We start from the raw sequence: 19,326 nt of genomic DNA on the forward strand, positions 1-19,326 counted from the left end.
GAAGGCAGAAGAAAATAAATATAAGGTTAAAAGCTGAGTTGTGGCTTTATGGCAGCTGCATGTCTGGTAGAACTAGGAATATCTTTAGCGGTGGTAAATCTGGTAACTTCGATGGTAGAACTATACACGAAACTACTCGGTAGTAGTGGTCGTCAGCACCTGCTTAAGCTCGGAAAGTGCAATCCCCGAACACGTGAATACGAACTGAGGTTCTTTTTAAGAAAGGTGCGGATTAGGAACTTACGTTTTCCAAAGAAACTTGAAAAGATAGCACCGAATCGACCAGCCCGGTTGTGTCCAGTTCACTGGGATGAGGACTACTTCCCAGTTGATATGTAACGCTCCCGAGAACCAAACAGTCAGCAATCACGTAAATGCTCTACTGAAAACTAAAGCTCTTCTACTGACGGTGCACCAGTAACGTTCACGAAAAAGTCAATGCTTCACCTTCAGCTGTTCCAGGAAACCTGGGTCCATAGGCAGCGCCTCATGCACAGCGACCACTAAGTCCACGTAACCGCCGTCATCTTGCAGACGGATCATGGCACTCGCCTTTCCATGCAAGCCCACAAGAAGTAGGAGCACCAGTGCATATGCAACGCGGCATCACGTACAAGCATGTACACACCTAAGGCGAAAAAATTGTTGTACAGCCTCCGAAAGCAGACCATATTCGCTCCTGTCTCTCGGTAAACTCGATGAAAGGGCTTTTAACGGGGCTCCGAATTAGAGCGACGAGGTGACAGCAACGAGCGCTGCGATGTCGTCGCCTTGATTCTACTGCATATAGGCGCCAACACACTGTGATCTCAGGCACTGGGTTACGGTGTTCGGCGCCCGCCCCGTCATTGGCGCCGCACCCTGCTGTGACGCGCGCTGCATGGGTGCGTCGCTCCTCGCGAGGCGTCTGCGTCTCTGGGACAAGTCACGGAAGCAGCAGATAGGACCGGAAAACGCGGTCGCCTCATAATGCACACAGTCAGCGCACATGCCGCGCTGACTGTCCACCGGTTATAGCTAGTAGCACTCGTTGTGACAACGCTCCCCACATTTCTATCTTCTCTGTGTCCTAAAAATAAACATGCATGCTATATCACCGTAAAAGGAGTGTGAACGTGAAGACGCATGAAGTGATGGATATTCCGGATAAGAGAAGTTATAGGCAGGATGCACGAGGACTTTCCTTTGAATAACTTACAATGAACGTTTTGCTGGGTGGCAGGTGCGTCCAAATACAATATAAACAACATATGTGAGCTGCTTTATGACCCGGTAGTCTGATGCTGATTCCAGCAAACAAAGTATTGATCTCCCCCTATTCTCACAGACATTTTAGCAGATTGGCTAGCAAGGCTTACCAGGATTGAGTTATGTTCTGCGCAACCGCACTGCGTGATGATTTTAACATGGGTCCAAATTCCAAAATTGGCAACAGCGATATAAACAGTCCAACAATTTTGAAGAAGTTGTATAGGGTATTTTTGAATAATGTGACGCTGCTTGTGCGGTTATAAATGAATAGCATGAAGCATGCCGAGTTATCTACGATTATTTAGAAGATGAAAGTGTGGAAAGTGGAGGGTGCCAGACTAGGGGCGCATAATCTAAACTAAACCGAACTAATGACTTGCACAGTTCTCTACATACTTGTCTAGAGTGTTGGAACGACGGCCTCTGTTGCCCATTCATGACGATCACCGCTTTCTGGTGGCCTTGAAATAGCTTTTAGGGCCATGGAGAGCTAAATACTATTCATGGAAAAGCGTTCGTATGATGTGGTGTTCTGTTTAGCACAAGGCCACTTGTAAATGACGCTATAGTGTTTGTTATCCGAGGTGTGCCTTTCAAGCGCTCTAGAAAGGTGTGTGGACGACTTACAGTGTTTTACTGCAGAATGTGCATTTAAAAAATCCGGCGTAGGTATCCCACTGCTTTCTTTTCGCTCTTAATAAACTAGTTATTGTCAGACTTCTAAGTATGGTTAGTTGTTATGTGCACGCCTAAATTCTTAAACCCTGAAACGGGTTCTAGGAAATTTAAGCGCTATAGGAAACACATTTAGCAGGGACAGGATTAGCACGCGACCCGAACATAAGCATACGTTTCATAATATATAGGTGCACAAGCCAAATTTTACACTAATTGAAAAAATTATCATTTTGTAGCTTCAATATGGCACAGTTGTACCTGGGTGCACGGTATATAAGATAGTCGATCGTCACCGAATAAGTCAATAGGGGGGACGATAGAGCCAGGAAAATCGTTATTATAGATTATGAAAAGAGGAGTAGCCACAAAGGGCCTTCGGCACCCTTGATCCCACAGACCTAGCGGGGAGCTGATATTATTTAAACCTGGATACTATTTTCAAGTCACGAAGAATGAAAAAAAAAATTAGCTTTTATAAAAGTCGAAGAATCATTTTTAATCACTCCATTTCTATCCTGTCACGTAGTTACTTTGCCGGAAGCCACCGGGAAGTGCTCCAAAAATTGTTTATCAGCTGCAGTGCTGCTTACTGTATATTATGAAATGGTAGAGAAGTCCGCGTTTTATTAACCCTTCTTCCTTTGCGGCATTTTTATCTGTGCCATTTCTACTGCTCGGCGGAAGGCTTGCTTCCTCGCCTTCCAATATGGCAGCCTGGAACTTTCAGTGTTCAGATGCAACGATACAAAAAAAAAGTTTCAACACGTCGCCATATCACTGGCGTGCTTTAGAATTTTTTTCTTCCGATTCTACCGTTGAGAAATAATTTGACTTTAAATTGACTTTTAAATCAATCTTCTCAAGAGAACGTTTTGATAATATGTAGGGGTGTGCGAATATCAAATTCTTCGAATACGAATATAATACGAATACTTGGCTCCGAATATCGAGTCGAATATCGAATAATCAAGGACAGACGCATTTAACCACTACAAAACATTTATTTGAACACCCAAGAACATCACAGTTCAACTATCGATGATTAAATGAACACAAAAGGTATGTGTGGCTTCATAAAAAGTATCAGTCTCGAACATTATTCTTAGAAGAGTGGAAATATCAGAGAAAATGGCTGGTACACAGCATTGATTAAGGCTAGCTTACCATCAGCACGAACGCGCGTTGCTGGGATGAACATAAAAGGTTGCCGTGAAGGAAAACCCGGTGCTCCACATGGTCAGGCAGAAGCAGTTCCCTTCTAGCTCAAAAGACTCCTCCAGCCACAGAAAATGCCTTCTCACTTGGCACTAAACTGGCACGTATTGCGAGGTACTTCTTGCACAGCTCTGACTATACCAGCTTCGCAGGTATAGCCACAAAGAAGCTCACCAGCGCAGTCAACTACGGAATGCCCTGGGAGGAAGGAATGCGCATTGCTGTGGGCGCCGCCTGGTTGTTATGTCTCTGTCGATAGTGCGTGCGGACCGAAATGAACGCCAGTGCTCACAATGAATATTCGGCTAGATACGGATATTCGCGTCGGGTCGAATAATCGAGACAGCACGAATACTTGGATTTCGAATCGAATACGAATACTAAACATATAATATTCGAATTATATTCGAAAATTTCGAATATTCACACACCCCTAATAATAAGTTGAGGCGTTATTGAGGTTTTTTTTTTTGAGATACGATAACAAATAGGCCGCGGCGTCCAAACTGAAACATAAAATAGGAGGTGACACTTGAGCTCTGCCTTAAAGATGTCAGGTGAAGGTGCGTTGTAGCGACCACAGTGCGGTAAGGCCCCGAATTCGCTTACACTTCTAGAGACAACGGGAGAAACTAAGAAAGCGGAATCTCATTAAAGAGTGAGGCGTAAATGGGAAAGTAGAGGATTTCAGGGTACCTATGCAGAACAGACATTCGGGTTTAACCGAGGAAGATTATAATGTTGAAACAATGAACTATAATCTCACAGCTATCGTTACGGACTGCGCAGTAGAAGCAGGTGGTAGGATGACTCGACAGGATAGCGCAAGCTACCTCAGAAGACGAAAAATATGATTAAGAAAGGCCGAAGTATAAAAGGGTCTAACCATAGAGACAGAACACAGCTGCCAGATGTATCAAAGTTAACAAAGAAGCACAAGGCAGCCGACATAAGGAAGTTTCTTATTCAAAGAATCGAGGATAGTCTAAAGAACAGAGGTAGACTAAAAGCTTTGAAGAGGCAACTAGGCTGAGTAAAAACCAGATGCATGCGTTAAAAGACAAACAGGGCAGTGTCATTAGCAATATGGAGAAGATAGTTAAAGTGGCGGAAGAGTTCTAGAGAAGTCTATACAGTAGACAACGTAATTATGGTATTAATAAGAGACGGAGTTCAGCACAGCAACGCGATATTCTGCCAGTAACTAGATAGGAAGTAAAGAGGGTTTTTAGAGCTATAAAAAGGGGGAAAGCAGCAGGTGAGCAAAAGGCAATAGCACATCTCTTGAAGAACGGAAAGGAGATTGTGCTAGAAAATTTCGCCATCCAGTATACGCCATGTCTCGTGACCTCGAGCGTACCAGAAGCTTTTCAGAACGCAAACAATTACCTGAATTCAAGCACTTAAAAACTTACAGACCGATTACCTTAGTGTTCGTAAAAATAAAAAGTATTTACTAAGGTGATCACTACTAGAGTAAGAACAACCTTACACTTTGATCAACCAAATGAAAAGCCAGGCTTCTGTAAAGGATACTCAATAATGGACTATATTCATAATATCAGTCAGGTATAGGGAAATGCACAAAATATGACCAAGCCCTACATGTAGACTTTATTGATTACGTGAAAGTGCTTGACTTAGTGGAAACAAAAGCAGTCATGCAGGCATTGCGGAATCAGAGTGTAGAGGAGCGTTATATGAAAATATTGGAAGATATCCATAACGCCTGCACGGCTACAAAGTCTTCCATAAAGTCAACAATAAAATTCCAATAAGGAAGAGTGCCAAGCGGGGAGCCTGATCTGGCCGATGCCATTTACTGCCTCTTTACGGGATGTACTCCTAGGCTTGGATTGGGAAAGGTTGAGGATAAGAGGTAATGGAGAATACCTTAGCAATCTGCGACTAGCTGATGACATTGCCTTGCTAAGTCACTCAGGAGACGAACTGCAAGGCGTGATCGGTCAGTTAAATAGGCAGAGCCGAACGTTGAGTACAAAAAATAACATGCAGAAAACCAGAGCAACGTTCAACACTCGCACATGGTCGCTGGATGCTGGAAGTGATAAGGCAATACGTCTACTCAGGGAAGGTAGTGACCGGTGAACAGGCTCATGAGAGATAAATATTTACTAGAATAAGAATGAGGTGGCGTGAATATGGCAGGTTCTCTCAGATCATGATCAACAATTTACCAATATTACTAAACAGAAAAGTATGCAACAGTTGTGTGTCACCGGTAGTCACCTGAGGTGAAGAAACGCGGAGGTTAACAAAAATTGGGCAGCTTAATTTACAGGCAACGCATCGAGCTATTGAAAGAAAAATGATAGGTTTAACTTAAGAGACCGAAAGAGGCAGAATAGGTGAGGGAAGGAACATGGGTTAATGACATTCAAGTAGAAATCAGTAGTATGAAATGGGCTTGTACACGGCATATAATTTGAAGGCAAGATTACCGCTCGTGCTTGAAGGCAGCAGAGTGGATTCTAAGGGAAGGTAAGCGCAGGAAGGACGCTAGGAAGTAAGGCCTGTGAATGAGATTAAGAAGTTTGCGGGGATATGGTGGCCGGAGCTGGCAAAGAACAGGGTTAATTGAAGAGACATGGGAGAGGCTTTTCCTCCGAAGTGAGCGTAGTCAGGCTAGTGATGACGATGATGACGATAATGAAGGAGTGAGGTGATAGCTTAATAGGTTCACGCAAAAGTTTGGTTTAGGCATATTTTAATATCCCAAAGCGACTCAGGCTCTGAGGAACACCATAGTGAAGTGGAACGGAAATTTCCTTGCATGGGGTTTTTTAACGCGCACTGACATCGAACAGTACACCGGCCTATAGAATTTCGCCTCCATCGAAATTCATCCGCCGCGGCCGGGTTCGAACCCGCGGTTTTCGGGTCAGCAGCCGAGCACCATAACTTATGAGCCACCGCGGCGGCTTAAGCAGAAAATTGAAAATTGATTTTTGAGGAATGGAAATGGCGCAGTAATTCTCTCAAATCTGGTTGGACACCCGACCCTTGCCGTAAGGGTAGGAAGGAATGTGGGAGTTAAAGAAGAAAGAGCGAAGGAGGTGCCGTAGTGGAGGTCTTCCGAATCATTTCGACCACCTGGGAATGTTTAACGTGTAGTCACCTCGGACAACACTCGGATAAATTGTGTTTTAGGAAAGAAAATGGCGGATTATCTGTCTTACCTATCTCGGTGGACACGTGAACCGCGCCTCAAGGGAAGGAAAGAAGGTAGGAGTGAAAGAAGGAAGAGAGAAAGAGGTGCTGTAATGGAGGTCTCCGGATTAATTTCGACCACCTGGGGATCTTCAACGTGCACTGACATCGCAGAGCACACGGGCGCCTTCTGTGTTCCGCCTCCATCGAAACGCGGCCGCCGTGGCTAGGTTACAACCTGGGAACACCTGCTCAGTAGCCGAGTGCCTTTTTTAGGTAGCCATGGCGGCTAGTGAGGCGAGTATGAAAAATGCTCTGTAAAGGAGACAGAGAGTAAAGTTTAATAGAGGAAGGCTTACCCTCTGCTGCTAGTCTCCAGGGGAGAAAGAAAAGACTGTAGTAGAATGGAAAGTTGGGCGAGTTGGTATACGTTCATTTTGGGTGGAAAAAACAGCGCGAAAAGGACGGAAGACAAAGATGAAGGCTCTCGGCGCTCGTCCGTGTGGTTTCCTTCATCTTTGTCTTCCGTCCTTTTCGCGCTGTTTTTTCCACCCAAAATGATAGAAAGAAAAGAGAAGGAAAGGAAGAGGTAGAGCGCAAATGAAAGGTGATGTTGTCATAATACAGTGAGATGTCCACACACACATCTGCGAAGTCTTGACTCTTGAGGAGAGACTTAAAACAGATTATGATATGTGTTGGACATGGAAAATCTGAAGAAACAATTCAATATATTTAGTTGGAGTGTGGCAGTGTCCTGCTGGATGTTAATGCTAGCATAGCTAGTCTCCCTGAGGCCCTATCGTTTAGTAATTAAAAGATGATGCGAACGAATCTGCGGCAGGCTTTAGGGAAAAACGTTTGTGTGGCTGATGGCAGGCGCACGCCCACCCGCTCACAATGAGAACGCAGTCACTCCACTGTGGAAAGGTTTTTTCGTGTGGCACCGGCATATTAAAGTGCAGGTAGTAGTAAACAACTTCAAAAAATTTCAAAAACAGTTTTGGAACATTTGGCATTTATACTTTTTTTTATCAGTAAAGGATGTTACGCCTGCAAACGTGATAGACTCGAGGGAATTTTGTGGGTCTTCTTGAACAAAAAACTAAAACGTGACTCGAATTTTAAGGTTTGCATTTTTGAAAAATATGTCGCTTAAAAGAAGCCGTTGCAATTACTTGTCCCTATTATCTCAAAAAAGAAGAAACCGATTGAAAGGTTTCCACTAGCAATTTCATAATACACGCCCAAGGTAAAATCGAAATTCTTGAAAATAGAGCCTTTGTGTGCAACTTTAGCCCATTCAATACTGAAGGGTCCCCGGGAAAATAGCAAATATTATTATCAATTATTTCCATAAGTTATTGAGATGAATTCGTTTCGGGGGAGAAATAGCCTTCAAACTTGTTCGCCTACACATGGTGCCCCGCGCCCTCCATGCTCTCCAATCCAAATCCACTCCACATTAGGAATTCCCTTAAACTTTTCACCAACACCGTTCCTACTTCGATTTGTTGATCAATTCATTCTCTCCCTCAAATACGGTAGGCGTTCCTTTTCCTTCGGTTGATAGAGCGGCTACTCCAGTGGTGCTATGGTCCCACGTCCGTAGTCCAGACCAGGAGACTTCTTCAAACTGCGCAGTTTGAGCGAAAGTTGTATAGTTTTTCTTTCTAGTCATGTAGTTGCGCTTGGGTGGAGGCTAATGAATAAGAATTCCTTATAAAACACCTACTTTACCTTGAGAGAAAGCAATGAAGGGAAAGAGGGAGGGCAGGGATGTTAGAAGTGTTTTTTTGGTACCCTACACTGGGGAAGAGGGATGAGCGGATTGAAAAAGGAAGCACAAAAGCGCTGAGATGCCGGTGGTGGTGGAAAGCTTTTATTGAGGCTGTATACATGAGAGAGTGGCGACTGGCCTTAAGGGCCAGCCACTTAAAAATTCTAGGAGAGGTCCCTAGTCCGGCACCCCTGTAGCTTCCACGGCAGCTCGGCCCTAGCGACGAGGGCTCTTTGGCTCTCTAACGTACAGCAGCCGAGCAGGGCAGCCTCCCAGCTCTCTCGATTAGGTGAGGGGAAAGGGGGCGGGGGTAAGCAGGGTTAGAGGAGCATGCCCACACAATGTGGTACGCGTCCGAGAGCGCGCATCCACAATGCGGGCACTCCCCGTCAAAAGCCGGATTAAAATATTGCAGCACTGCCGGGCAGACTACCGTGTTGGTGTATAAGTGAAGGAGCCAACGCTCATCGCTTTTGGTTAGCCCTTTCTCAGGGGAATGAAAGCGGCTATGCTGTGTTTGAAAAAATTTAATAATTTGTTTGTAGGTGATACCCGGATCAGGTTCTCATACCTCAGGCGGCGAGTGACGAGGCGATGCCCGGTGGTTGAGCGTGCGGGCGGAGGCGTCTGCAGCCACGTTGTCCTCTAGTCCCGCAGGTGCTGCGGTACAGATGACGACAGGTGTATTCGAGTGATCGCGATACTCACATTTATGTAAAATTTCGGCGCGCGTGAACATAGCCGTCCTTGTAGATCGACATGATTCCCGGGAGTCGGTAATCATAACCCAGGAGCCTGGTTCTGCAGCGGCGAGTGCTATGGCGACCATCCCCGCGTGTTTAATGTTGAGGGACGGAAAGTGATGCCCTAAACGTACGTATTTTGATGAATAACTGCGGCCTTATACCATTCCCCGTGGCGTGGGCCAGCAGCATCCGTGTAGAAGACTCCGTAGCGAGAGCCATAGCGGTCGATGAGGGCCGTCACGCGCACGGTTCGGCGGCTCTCGTGAGTCTCTTTTGTCATGTTTTGTGGCAGAGGTTGGACCTGTAGCGCGTGGCGCCAGTCCTCTGGAACCATGGTCTTTTCCTCTGAATGCGCTTTGTAGGCAATGTGCAGGCGGTTTAGAAGACTATTGTCGGCTGAACATTTGTTCAACCGCAAGTATGAGCTTTGCCCATACCCTCTAGGTACCAGAAGAACTCCGCAGGGAGCAGTCTTCTCTCCCCTCCTCTTTAATCTCGCCATGGCTCACCTCCCTGCACTGCTTAATGATGTCCCAGGCATCAGGAATGCCGTTTATGCAGAGGACATCACGCTCTGGGCAAGACATGGATCGCTGGGACAGATCTAGGCCCACCCCTATTGAAAATATTGAGCGTGAATTCTGCGTGCCTATCTTTGCGTGTTTATTGCCACGCAAAATGCGACGATTGAGCGAGGTTGCAGAACGCGACATATTTCACATAATTTGCGCAAGCCGAGCAAGCTCGCAAACGCGAGACATCTCTCACATAAAGTGCGCAAGCCGCGTAAGGCTCGTACAGCAGGAGACATTCTCGCGTAATATGCGCAAGCCGGGTGAGGCTTCCAGAATGTCCGAGAGCCAAGGGCGAGTCCCAGAATGTTCAAGAGCAGAGTCTGGGTCACAGAGCACTAGACAGTGTCAAATGGAGTTACCATCATGATAGCGATAATACCTTGCATGGCTGCAAGGCTCCTACATTACTGCTCAACACGTTACGCCAATGCCCTACCTTAAGGCCTCCTCATCTGTCTGTCACTGCCTCATTCAGCATGCATGTTGTGAGATAACAAGCTTTGCAGAAACGGTGCTTCGTGGGATGGCTCTCATGTGTGTAGCATGCTTGCAAAAGGACATAGATAAGGTCACCTTAACTGGCTTTATTAATGCCACATCCCTCATGATGGGTGCCACACAGTGGCTAAACAATTTCTTCAGTTTCTCCAAGTCCAGCAGGTTGGCGTCTTGATACAGGTTCTCACTATGCAGCACCTGCAAAAAGGTAGCAGTATATGCAAAAAAATTCAGTTCATCTGTTTTCTGGAAATTCCAGAAAAGGGCACAAGTAGTTCTTCCATTAATGAACTAATGATGATTTCGAAAAGTTTCAGGTTTGAAATACAGACATTGGAAAACCCGACTCAAGCACGCAGGCTGCTCAGCATCAAACCTGCACAAAATCTAATAACCGTGTCACACAGGCATTTTGAAGGCTTTCAAATGGCTATCAGCTCAGTGGCACTTGAATGCAGCTAAATGGGCATTTCCAATAGCCACAGAGTCCCTAGAACAGTGTGGACATCTATCAAGATTTTGAAGGCTTTTCAGTGGTAGAAATTTGCACTCAGACATGGAGCACTCGCAACTTACACTAAGGAATAAAATCAAAGCAATTTAATCGCTGAAAGAATACTCAACATGAAATGTACAACTTATTTCACTAAAAAAAAAGAAGGCTGGCCACAAAACACTGCAGCAAACGTATTATCACTGTTGCCAATAGCACAAAAACAATGAATACCACCTTTTCAAAACTGCGTGAGTGCTACAACAGCTTCCCAGCAAAATTATCAACTGTGACAGTGGCGCCACAGCAGTTTGGTGTGAGGTGATGAAATATCTCTACGGCGATCAAGTATTCTGTGCAGCAGCGGCATAACTCCCTAGTTGAAGTGCAAATCTCAAAGCTCAATCTCCCACCTTAACTGTTATCTTTAAATACATATTTAAATTCATTGGAGCGTGCTGCATAAGTAGGTGGTCAGATCATTCGAGAGGATACCTGCAAGCTATCTCAGGAGACGAAAGATCTGATGAAGAAACGCCAAAGCATGAGGACGTCTAACTTCAGAGATAGAATAGGACTAGGAGAGCTATCGAAGTTATTTATAAGTGCAAGGTAGCCAACATAAGAAAGTTTAACATGGAGAAAACCTAGCATGCTCTAAAGCATGGAGGTAGCCTAAAATCAGTGAAGAGAAAACTAATCACTGGTAAAAACCAGATGTATGCGCTAAAAGACAAAGAGGGCAATGTCATAAGCAATATGGATAAGATAGTTAAAGCAGCCGAAGAGTTCTAGACAAATCTCTACAGTAGTGAATGTAATCAGAACGTTACAGAGAGAGGCAGTAGAGCACAGCAATGGGACATCCCGCCAGTAACGAGGGAGGAAGTAAAGAAAGCCTCAGGAGCAATGCAAAGGGGTAAAGCAGCTGGTGAGGATCAGGTAACAGCAGATTTGTTGAAGGATGGAGAGAGTGTGATAGAGAAACTAGCCACCCTGCATACGCTTGCCTCGTGACCACGAGCGTATCAGGAGCTTGAAAGAATGCGAACATTATTTTAATTCATAAGAAAGAAGATGTCAAGGACTTGAAGATTTACAGACCGATCAGCTTACTATCCATTGTCTACAAGGTATTTACTAAGGTAATCACTAATAGACTCAGGACAACCTTCGAATTCAATCAACCAGATGATCAGGCAGGCTTTCATAAAGGATACTCAACAAGAGACCACATTCATGCAATCAATCAGGTGATAGAGAAATGGGCAGAATACAACCAACCCCAATATATAGCCTTCATTGACTACCAGACAGCAATTGACTCAGTGGAACCACAGCTGTCATGCAGGCATTGGGAATCAGGGTGTAGAAGAGTGTTATGTGAAAATATTGGAAGATACTTATAACGACTGCACAGCAACCATAGTTCTCCATAAGGTCAGCAATAAAATTCCAATAAGGCAAGGTGTCAGGCAGGGGGACACGATTTCACCAATGCTATTCACCGCCTGTTTACACGAGGTGTTCCGGGGCCTGAAATGGGAACAGTTGGGGAGAAGAGTTACTGGAAAATACCTAAGTAATTTGCGATTCGCTGATGACATTGCCTGGCTAAGCCACTCAGGATATGAACTGCAAAGCATGATGAATGAGTTAGACAGGCAGAGCAGAATTGTGAACAGGCAGAAAACCAAAGTAATGCTCAACAGTCTATCAAGGGAACAGCAGTTCACAATTGGTAGCGAGGTGCTAGAAGTAGTAAGAGGATATGTATACTTGGGGCAGGTAGTGACCGCTGATCCGGATCATGAGAGGGAAATAACTAGAAAAATAAGAACGGGGTGGAGCGCATATGGCAGGTTCTCTCAGATCGTGAAAGCCAGTTTGCCAATATCCCCCAAGAGAAAAGTCTAACACAGCTGTATCTTACTGGTACTGACCTATGGGGAAGAAATGTGGAGGCTAACAATGAGGGTTCAGCTTAATTCAAGGACAACGCAGCGAGCTATGGAAAGAAAAATGATAGGTGTAACGTTAAGAGACCGGAAGCGGGCGGAGTGGGTGAGGGAAAAAACGCGGGTTAATGAAATCCTATTTGAAATCAAGAGGAAGAAATGGCCTGGGGCAGGGAATGTAAGGCGAAGGCAAGACAACCGCTGGTCCTTGAGGGTAACAGAGTGGATTCCATGAGAAGGTAAATGTAGCAGGGGGCGGCAGAAAATTAGGTGGGCGGATGAGATTAAGAAGTTTGCGGGGATACGGTGGCCACAATTGGCAGAGGACAGGGTTAATTGGAGAGACATGGGAGAGGCCTTTGCCCTGCAGTGGGTGTAGTCAGGCTGATGACGATGAATTTTAACTAATGTATACAGCACTCTATGCATTACAGTTATATGTGTCTGGCCTGCTACAGCCTAGAAATCTTCCATTACAAAATAGGGAAGTGGATAGCAAAACTACAGCACAACAGTGGCTATGAAAATAGATATGGCACATCTGCAGGTAGTAGTCCTGGAAAGTGCATGTTTTTCAGTCAGAGTCAATAACACTCTAAATTCACAGATGCCATCTCTCGTGTATGTCAACAGGCTATCACAGAAGCTCAGACCAGGAAGACTATCAAGAAGGAAAAGGACCCAGAGATGAGGGGCAAAGGAAGTACACAGCATGAGCAATGACTCACAACTGAATTTACTGCCAGAAACCTCATTGCAATCGTAATTGAAATTGTAATCATGTAGGAAGGTTGATGCTTGCATTGCGCATGACACTGTTTTTAGCTGAGCGGTCGGGAGCTTGGCAGTTCCTTGCATCTGCTAGACATGGTGCCAAAAAACAAAGGCAGCATTGGAAACATTCCCCTGTCCAGATGGACAAGTTACAATGACCCACAAGATTGTGGAGATGAGGCAGCTAGGTATGCAAGTTCTACTCCCTTAATATTGGGTTGATGCAACAGCCGGCCTGGACAAAGTACACCTGCCTTCAAACCGTAATGTGCGAAATTTATTGGTGCACTATATAATTTGGGCAATCTAAATTAGGCTATGAAATCAAAAATTTTCACTAATACTGCTTTCCATTTACTTTCATTTACTTTGATAGCACCTTTATCTTCAATCATGTAGCAAAGAAGTGAGAAAAAACACAACCGAGCACAGTTTACATTTGTTAAGCTGTGCTTGACATTGTGCTTTTTTCACTTACTAATGCCTGTCTTCCATTAGTCAATGAGTGGGCAAAGGTGCTCAAGCTTATTAGGGGCCAAAAGGCCCTCACAACCTTGCACCTGGCTCCAGCATTCTTCAAAGAATGAGATAACTGGTGTATGCACGGAAGGATCGCAATCCTATGTCACTTTTCTTCCAATGGACGCATTTCCTGATAGCTATTTTTGGCAAGGCTTTTGCATACAGAGGTTAAAACAGATGCCAAAACACCAGCACCTTGAAGGCCGGCTACAAGTCACAAAAACCTTTCATTTACAAAATATATGCATGAAGGCAACAGAGCTGCGGCCTTCAAGTTCTTGCAGCAATCAAAACATCCCTTTGTAACACTGGCCTTGAATGCACCACTATACTTTTGTGGCAGGCCAAATACTTATACAATTTATGTTTTAAAACCACACAGAAACCCACAACTGCCATTATGAAAACAACCTAGTAATGTAACCATAAGCGTACCTGGCCAGCATGATCAGCATGGAAAGGCGCACAGCTTGTGTGCAGCTCCTAAAATGAAAGCAAATTCACATGATTAATTGCAATTTCCACAAAGACATTCTTGAAAAATCATGTTTTTGCACCACTCAGCCTCAAGCCTGCCTTATTGCTCCTGCAGCAATGAGGCAAATCTGAGCACAGCTTGGGGTGAGCTGGTGGTATCACATTACGCACCTGACACTACGTGCATCAATCCATTTGTATGATTGAATTTCAGAATGGCGAAAAAGACACAGACACAGGAAAAAATGGTGGGTGGATGAGATTAAGAAGTTTGTGGGGATACAGTGGCTGCAAGTGGCAAAGGACAGGGTTAATTGGAGAGACATGGGAGAGGCTTTGCCCTGCAGTGGGTGTAGTCAGGCTGCTGCTGCTGCTGCTGCTGCTGATGATGATGACAGCCTGAGCACACCTACAAAGTAAAACTGTGAACTCGACCCAGCAGCACTTTACTGTGTTGAAAGAGAACAGGTAAAATTGAATTACTGCATTACCTTGTTATTATCATTAAAAAGTACAGGGCTCTAAGGACTTCCTAACTTACATCGAAACGAATGGGTTACAGTGAACTTTCACGGATTACACTAACAGGCACTGAAAATCCAACACCGCTGCCCAAGAGAATATTAGGCAGCCGCGCTAGCCTTCTTTTGCGCTATGCTACCTGATACCAGATTAAAATTCCAGAGCAATTTACTCATACTCCAGCACTGGGATACGTTATGCCCCAGACTGATGCAGCTGTCTTAATAAAGGCAGAGAAGCTTTCAGTGTGGGTCATGTGTGCTGTGGCGTGAACACATGCACAGGATCACCTGCTACCATTCAAGTCCTCTGTGTACACAAATGCAGGTGCAATAGAAAACCCACATCACAAATTTGGCTAGTCTGGTCGGCCAAGCATGGGCCAGCTGATAGCACGAAGCAGCAGGCGCGACACATACCATCATCATCAGCCTGACTAGGCCCACTGCAGGGCAAAGGACTCACCCATGTCTCCACATTAACCCTGTCCTTTGCTAGGTGTGGCCACCATATCCCCGCAAACTTCTTAATCTCATCCGCCCATCTAACTTTCTGCCGCCCCCTGCTATGCTTGCATTCTTTTGGAATCCACTCCATCACCTTTAAGGACCAGCGGTTATGTTGTCTTCCGATTACAAGCCCCGCCCAGGCCCATTTCTTCCTCTTAATTTCAAGTAGCATGTCATTAACCCGGGTTTGTTCCCTCACCCACTCCGCCCCCTTTTGGTCTCTTAATGTTAGACTTATCATTTTTCTTTCCATAGCTCACTTTGCTGTCCTTATCGTTTGGCACGTGTTTTTTTTCTTTGTAATAAGGCATAAAGTATTATACACGGATTACCACATGGCATCCTCCTATGACCGCTAAATAATTTATAATCAAATTTCTTTCTGCTGCTGTATTTGTTTCGGTTTCGACAGCTGAATGATGGCTGTGACGTCAAAGCGAGGTTATTGGTCACGTGAGGCATGAAAAACTGCAATACAATTGGTACTTCTGGCTCTTAAGGAATGCTGGCGTCAGCGCTGTAGCGAATTAAAATGATGAAGCAGCGATTATAAGTGCAGTTTTTCCACGCCTCACGTGACCTATAACCTCTCTTTGAAGTCATAGCCATAATCAAATTGTTCACCGAAACAGGATGGCAGAAAAAGTTGATTATAAATTATTTAGCGGTCTCACGCGAATACCAGATGGTTATTCATGCATAGTAGTGTCTTCCGCATCATTATAGAGAAGAAAACATGCCACCAAGATTAGGTGTCTATACTCTTTAAGCTGAACTCTTTTAATTAGCCTCCACGTTTCTGTCCCAAGTGAGAAACATGCAGGCTAAAGGAAAGATTTCAGCTTAAGTACCAAAGTGGCTCTAATCACACGATGAAGCGGAAAAACTCTCGACACTTGAACAGAGAACAAATAGGAATTCCAGCAAAATTTTAGATTCTTGTAAGGCTATCAAGCATTTCTGAATATTGTAAACTGCACTTTCACACATACAGTACGCATGTATGCCAAGCTCACATTCAGTAGCCCTGTTTTCCGGCTGTAATTATCACGGTCTGAGCTCAGTTACAGATTTAAAACCAGCCAAAAGATGCAACACAGGAAAAGAGAAGAAAACAGGTTGGACTATCAATTGAATTTTTTGTGAAGGAAAAGAAGGCTCGCATGAAGATGCGCCACACATGACCCACACCAGCGAAAGGCAGGACAACAAATAACTGTCACTGATATACAAGCACGTCATCTAAAAGAGAAAATTCTTTCCGTTGAAGATTGACTAATGGCTTCGCTACTCATACAGCCGTTGCCTTGGAGATATGCATCAAATACCTTACAGATTTGTTTACCACTTCTATACACCACTGAAGTGTCACAGAAATCAGGCATGCACACTGATTGGTCATCTTATGATTTACACTCACGACATTGGCACTGTAGTGCCAGATTAGAAGCTGCCTTCCCCCTAACGAGTTAGTGCTCACTCAGGAACACATTAAAGACACCTGCACATATCCCTGAAGTAGTTTCTTGCACAAGCTAGCGGAATGTGATAAACCACTTCCTGCAAGTCCTGAACCTAGTTTTATGGGATACCATACTGCTATCCCGGTTTTTAACAGCAGCGCAAAGGCCATCAACACAATGATTGGTGCAAAAATTACATTTAAAAATTTTCCCGCCACTCGATTTGAACTCATGAAGTCTACACAAAGGACTCCATGATAACCGTTCTGAGGTGAATGTTCAGCCTAGCCTCTGGAATCTGTGCTAAAAAAAACGGAGTCAGCGCATCGCAATTTACTTCCGAAGTCAGCCGGTGCTGATGACAATTGTATGTTTTGCTTTCTCTGGCTTATAAAGCTCCACTTTCAGAAAAAGTGTCGTCTTTGTGGTTAGGATGCGGAACTTCATCATCACAGGTCAACTTCAGCTTGCCATCAGTGTCCCTTTAATGCCTCAAAGTTGAACAATAGCTCCATTCATAGAGGAGGGCTGTGCATAAATTTGGACCACCAAAGATTCTTTAACATGCACTGACATTGCATAACACACGAGCAAATATGCATTTCGCCTTGTCGAAACGAAGCCACCACAATTCAATCCCGCGTCTTTGGGCTCAGTAGCCGAACACCAATGCAGTAGGCCACAGCAGCAGGTGAAAAACAAGAGAGCCCTTAATAGGCAACCTAACTTGCCAAAATCAACATAACGAGGGGTCACACAAGTAGCAGTGGACTAGGAAAATAAAAGCTACTTGTGTCGGAAGATTTCTTCAGTGCTTACCTCAAAAGCCTGCTTGCTTACTGGGCATCCTAGCACCAAGTGAAAGGCTGGCACAGCTATACTGGAGAGCTTGGAAGAGGCATTGCTGGTAAAGCTATATGGAGCTTGCTGCAAGGTAAAAAGACACATTTAACAGCAGCACAGTGCAAAAAATGGACTAGAATCAAGCATGTAAGGCAAAATGCAAGGCACAAAAAGGAGCCGGTCGCAGAATGGAACATGACTGTTTAACCACATTTCGAAGTGGGCCAGGCAACAAGAAATTCATAACCACGGCAGTCATTCACAAGCTAGCCTCAGACAAGACATCACTTGCATATCGATATCCAGCACCGTTTCTACAATACATGCCACCATTCAAAAGAACAGACCACAGCAGAACGATATTTTCAGTAGAAGGCTGGTTTGCTTCAAATTCTGCATGCGTCCCTCAATTTGAAATCTGGCATGATTTGCACTGATTTCACATTCTCACAGGTATGATGAATTAATAGTGCCAATTGCAGAAAAACCACACTTTTTCCTTTAACATCAAATAAGGTATTGGAGAGGTACCTCAGCATATTTAAGTCAAAGTCAGATTTATTTGCGCCATTGGTTATAATCATGAAACAATCAAGTTTATTCTTCGTACATATTAAAGGCTCAATTACCCTTAAATTTCACTGCAACTTCGGGATTTAGGGCAAATGGAGCTAGGGCACCTGTGTGCATTTTGCAGTTGTTTGTACCATTTCAGCTCCGAGCCAAAGTATGAAAAAGCGAATGCCAAAATAGAGGCGAAAAACTTCAGAGCAATTTGTTTTTATCTCACCGTTCTGCTACTCAAGGCTCGACTACACTGGCTCGGCTATAAGTACGAACGCAGCTGGATCATACGGAGCTTCGTACCTTAAATACACAGTTTATAAAAGTACAAGTGAAATACAAGTGAAAGAGGAGGAAGCTCAATCCTAACGCAGCGTAACATGCGGTGAGAATGTAAAGCCCGGGCCGAAGATCTATTGGCGGGCACATATTCCATTCTCGGCGAGAGATGAATGGCAGTACGGCGGCAGTACGGCGCCGATATCGTGCACCCCGCGATCGGATCAGCTGTGCTGCCGCGATAGGCACTGCGTCTTCGCGTCTCTGTACTAGCTGTGTTGACGTGGCCAGTTGTGCGCAAAGGCTTTGAAATAATGAACAGGTTCGAAGAAAATTAACTTACCCCCAAGATGCGAGATGTCACCCGGGTAGTGGTCTCCCACCAGCTGCTCCGCCATGGAGGAAATGAGCCCCCCGTCAGCATAGCGTTTCCAGTGAAGGCGCGCAAAGGACGACGCGCTATCCGTCGAGCCCGCTGACGCACGCTATAAACACAGGTTTACTCAGCACCTTACCGCGTTTTCGTACATCGCACCAGCGAATTTCACTGCTGTCGGCACATCACATATCGGAAGAGTGACAAATGCTCATGCCAGCGATGGTTCATGCCCTCGACACCACAAAGGAGGACCACGACAAACGTAGTAACGCTGACCGCCATGCTGTCCCTCCCCAGACGCTGCGTTCGTTGGCTAGCGCTTCGGCCAGTTCCGGCTTCCTTCGGCCCGTTTAGAAAGGCATCGCCTCCAGGCATTCCTCCAGGTCGTCTCTTTCGGGCTCTATGCTTTTGGGCAGTGCGATAGCAAAGGACTAAAACCAAATGAAACTTTCGTTACAAAAATAATTAAGTTCTTGTGCACACATTAGCATTAAAAACTTGAGAAATTTGTGACGCGTGGACGCATGAATATGCGTGTCGGTACGTGCGTGCGTGCGTGCGTGAGTGGGCATGGTCTAGCGCGTCAAATCCAAAGCCTATCCGACATGCTGCATGGTTTCTGAGATCAC

The 19,326-nt window shown here is 44.9% G+C and overlaps 1 protein-coding gene across 1 annotated transcript; it reads right to left on the reverse strand.

Moving 5' to 3' along the window:
- Positions 1 to 435: 435 nt before the first annotated feature.
- Positions 436 to 19,167, reverse strand: LOC149362360 (uncharacterized). Its single transcript, XM_089568273.1, has 5 exons — positions 18,662 to 19,167; positions 17,452 to 17,559; positions 14,097 to 14,144; positions 9,990 to 10,112; positions 436 to 552 (listed from the first exon to the last, which is right to left on the reverse strand). The coding sequence occupies exons 1-5, from the start codon at positions 18,740 to 18,742 to the stop codon at positions 436 to 438; spliced, it is 477 nt and encodes a 158-aa protein (XP_089424399.1). The 5' UTR covers positions 18,743 to 19,167.
- Positions 19,168 to 19,326: the final 159 nt, after the last annotated feature.

Source organism: Amblyomma mixtum, chromosome 2 (genome assembly GCF_055824585.1).
Source record: "Amblyomma mixtum isolate Tamu chromosome 2, ASM5582458v1, whole genome shotgun sequence".
Classification (NCBI taxonomy): domain Eukaryota; kingdom Metazoa; phylum Arthropoda; class Arachnida; order Ixodida; family Ixodidae; genus Amblyomma; species Amblyomma mixtum.

Bases quoted from the DNA above. Each gene is read 5' to 3' on its own strand.
- LOC149362360 (XM_089568273.1), bottom strand. From the start codon at position 18,742: ATGCTGACGGGGGGCTCATTTCCTCCATGGCGGAGCAGCTGGTGGGAG. The intron at 14,145-17,451 runs GTAAGCACTGAA...CTTTCATTTTAG, and splicing joins TAAGCAAGCAGGCTTTTGAG to GAGCTGCACACAAGCTGTGC. The intron at 10,113-14,096 runs GTACGCTTATGG...ACCTTTTTGCAG, and splicing joins ATGCTGATCATGCTGGCCAG to GTGCTGCATAGTGAGAACCT.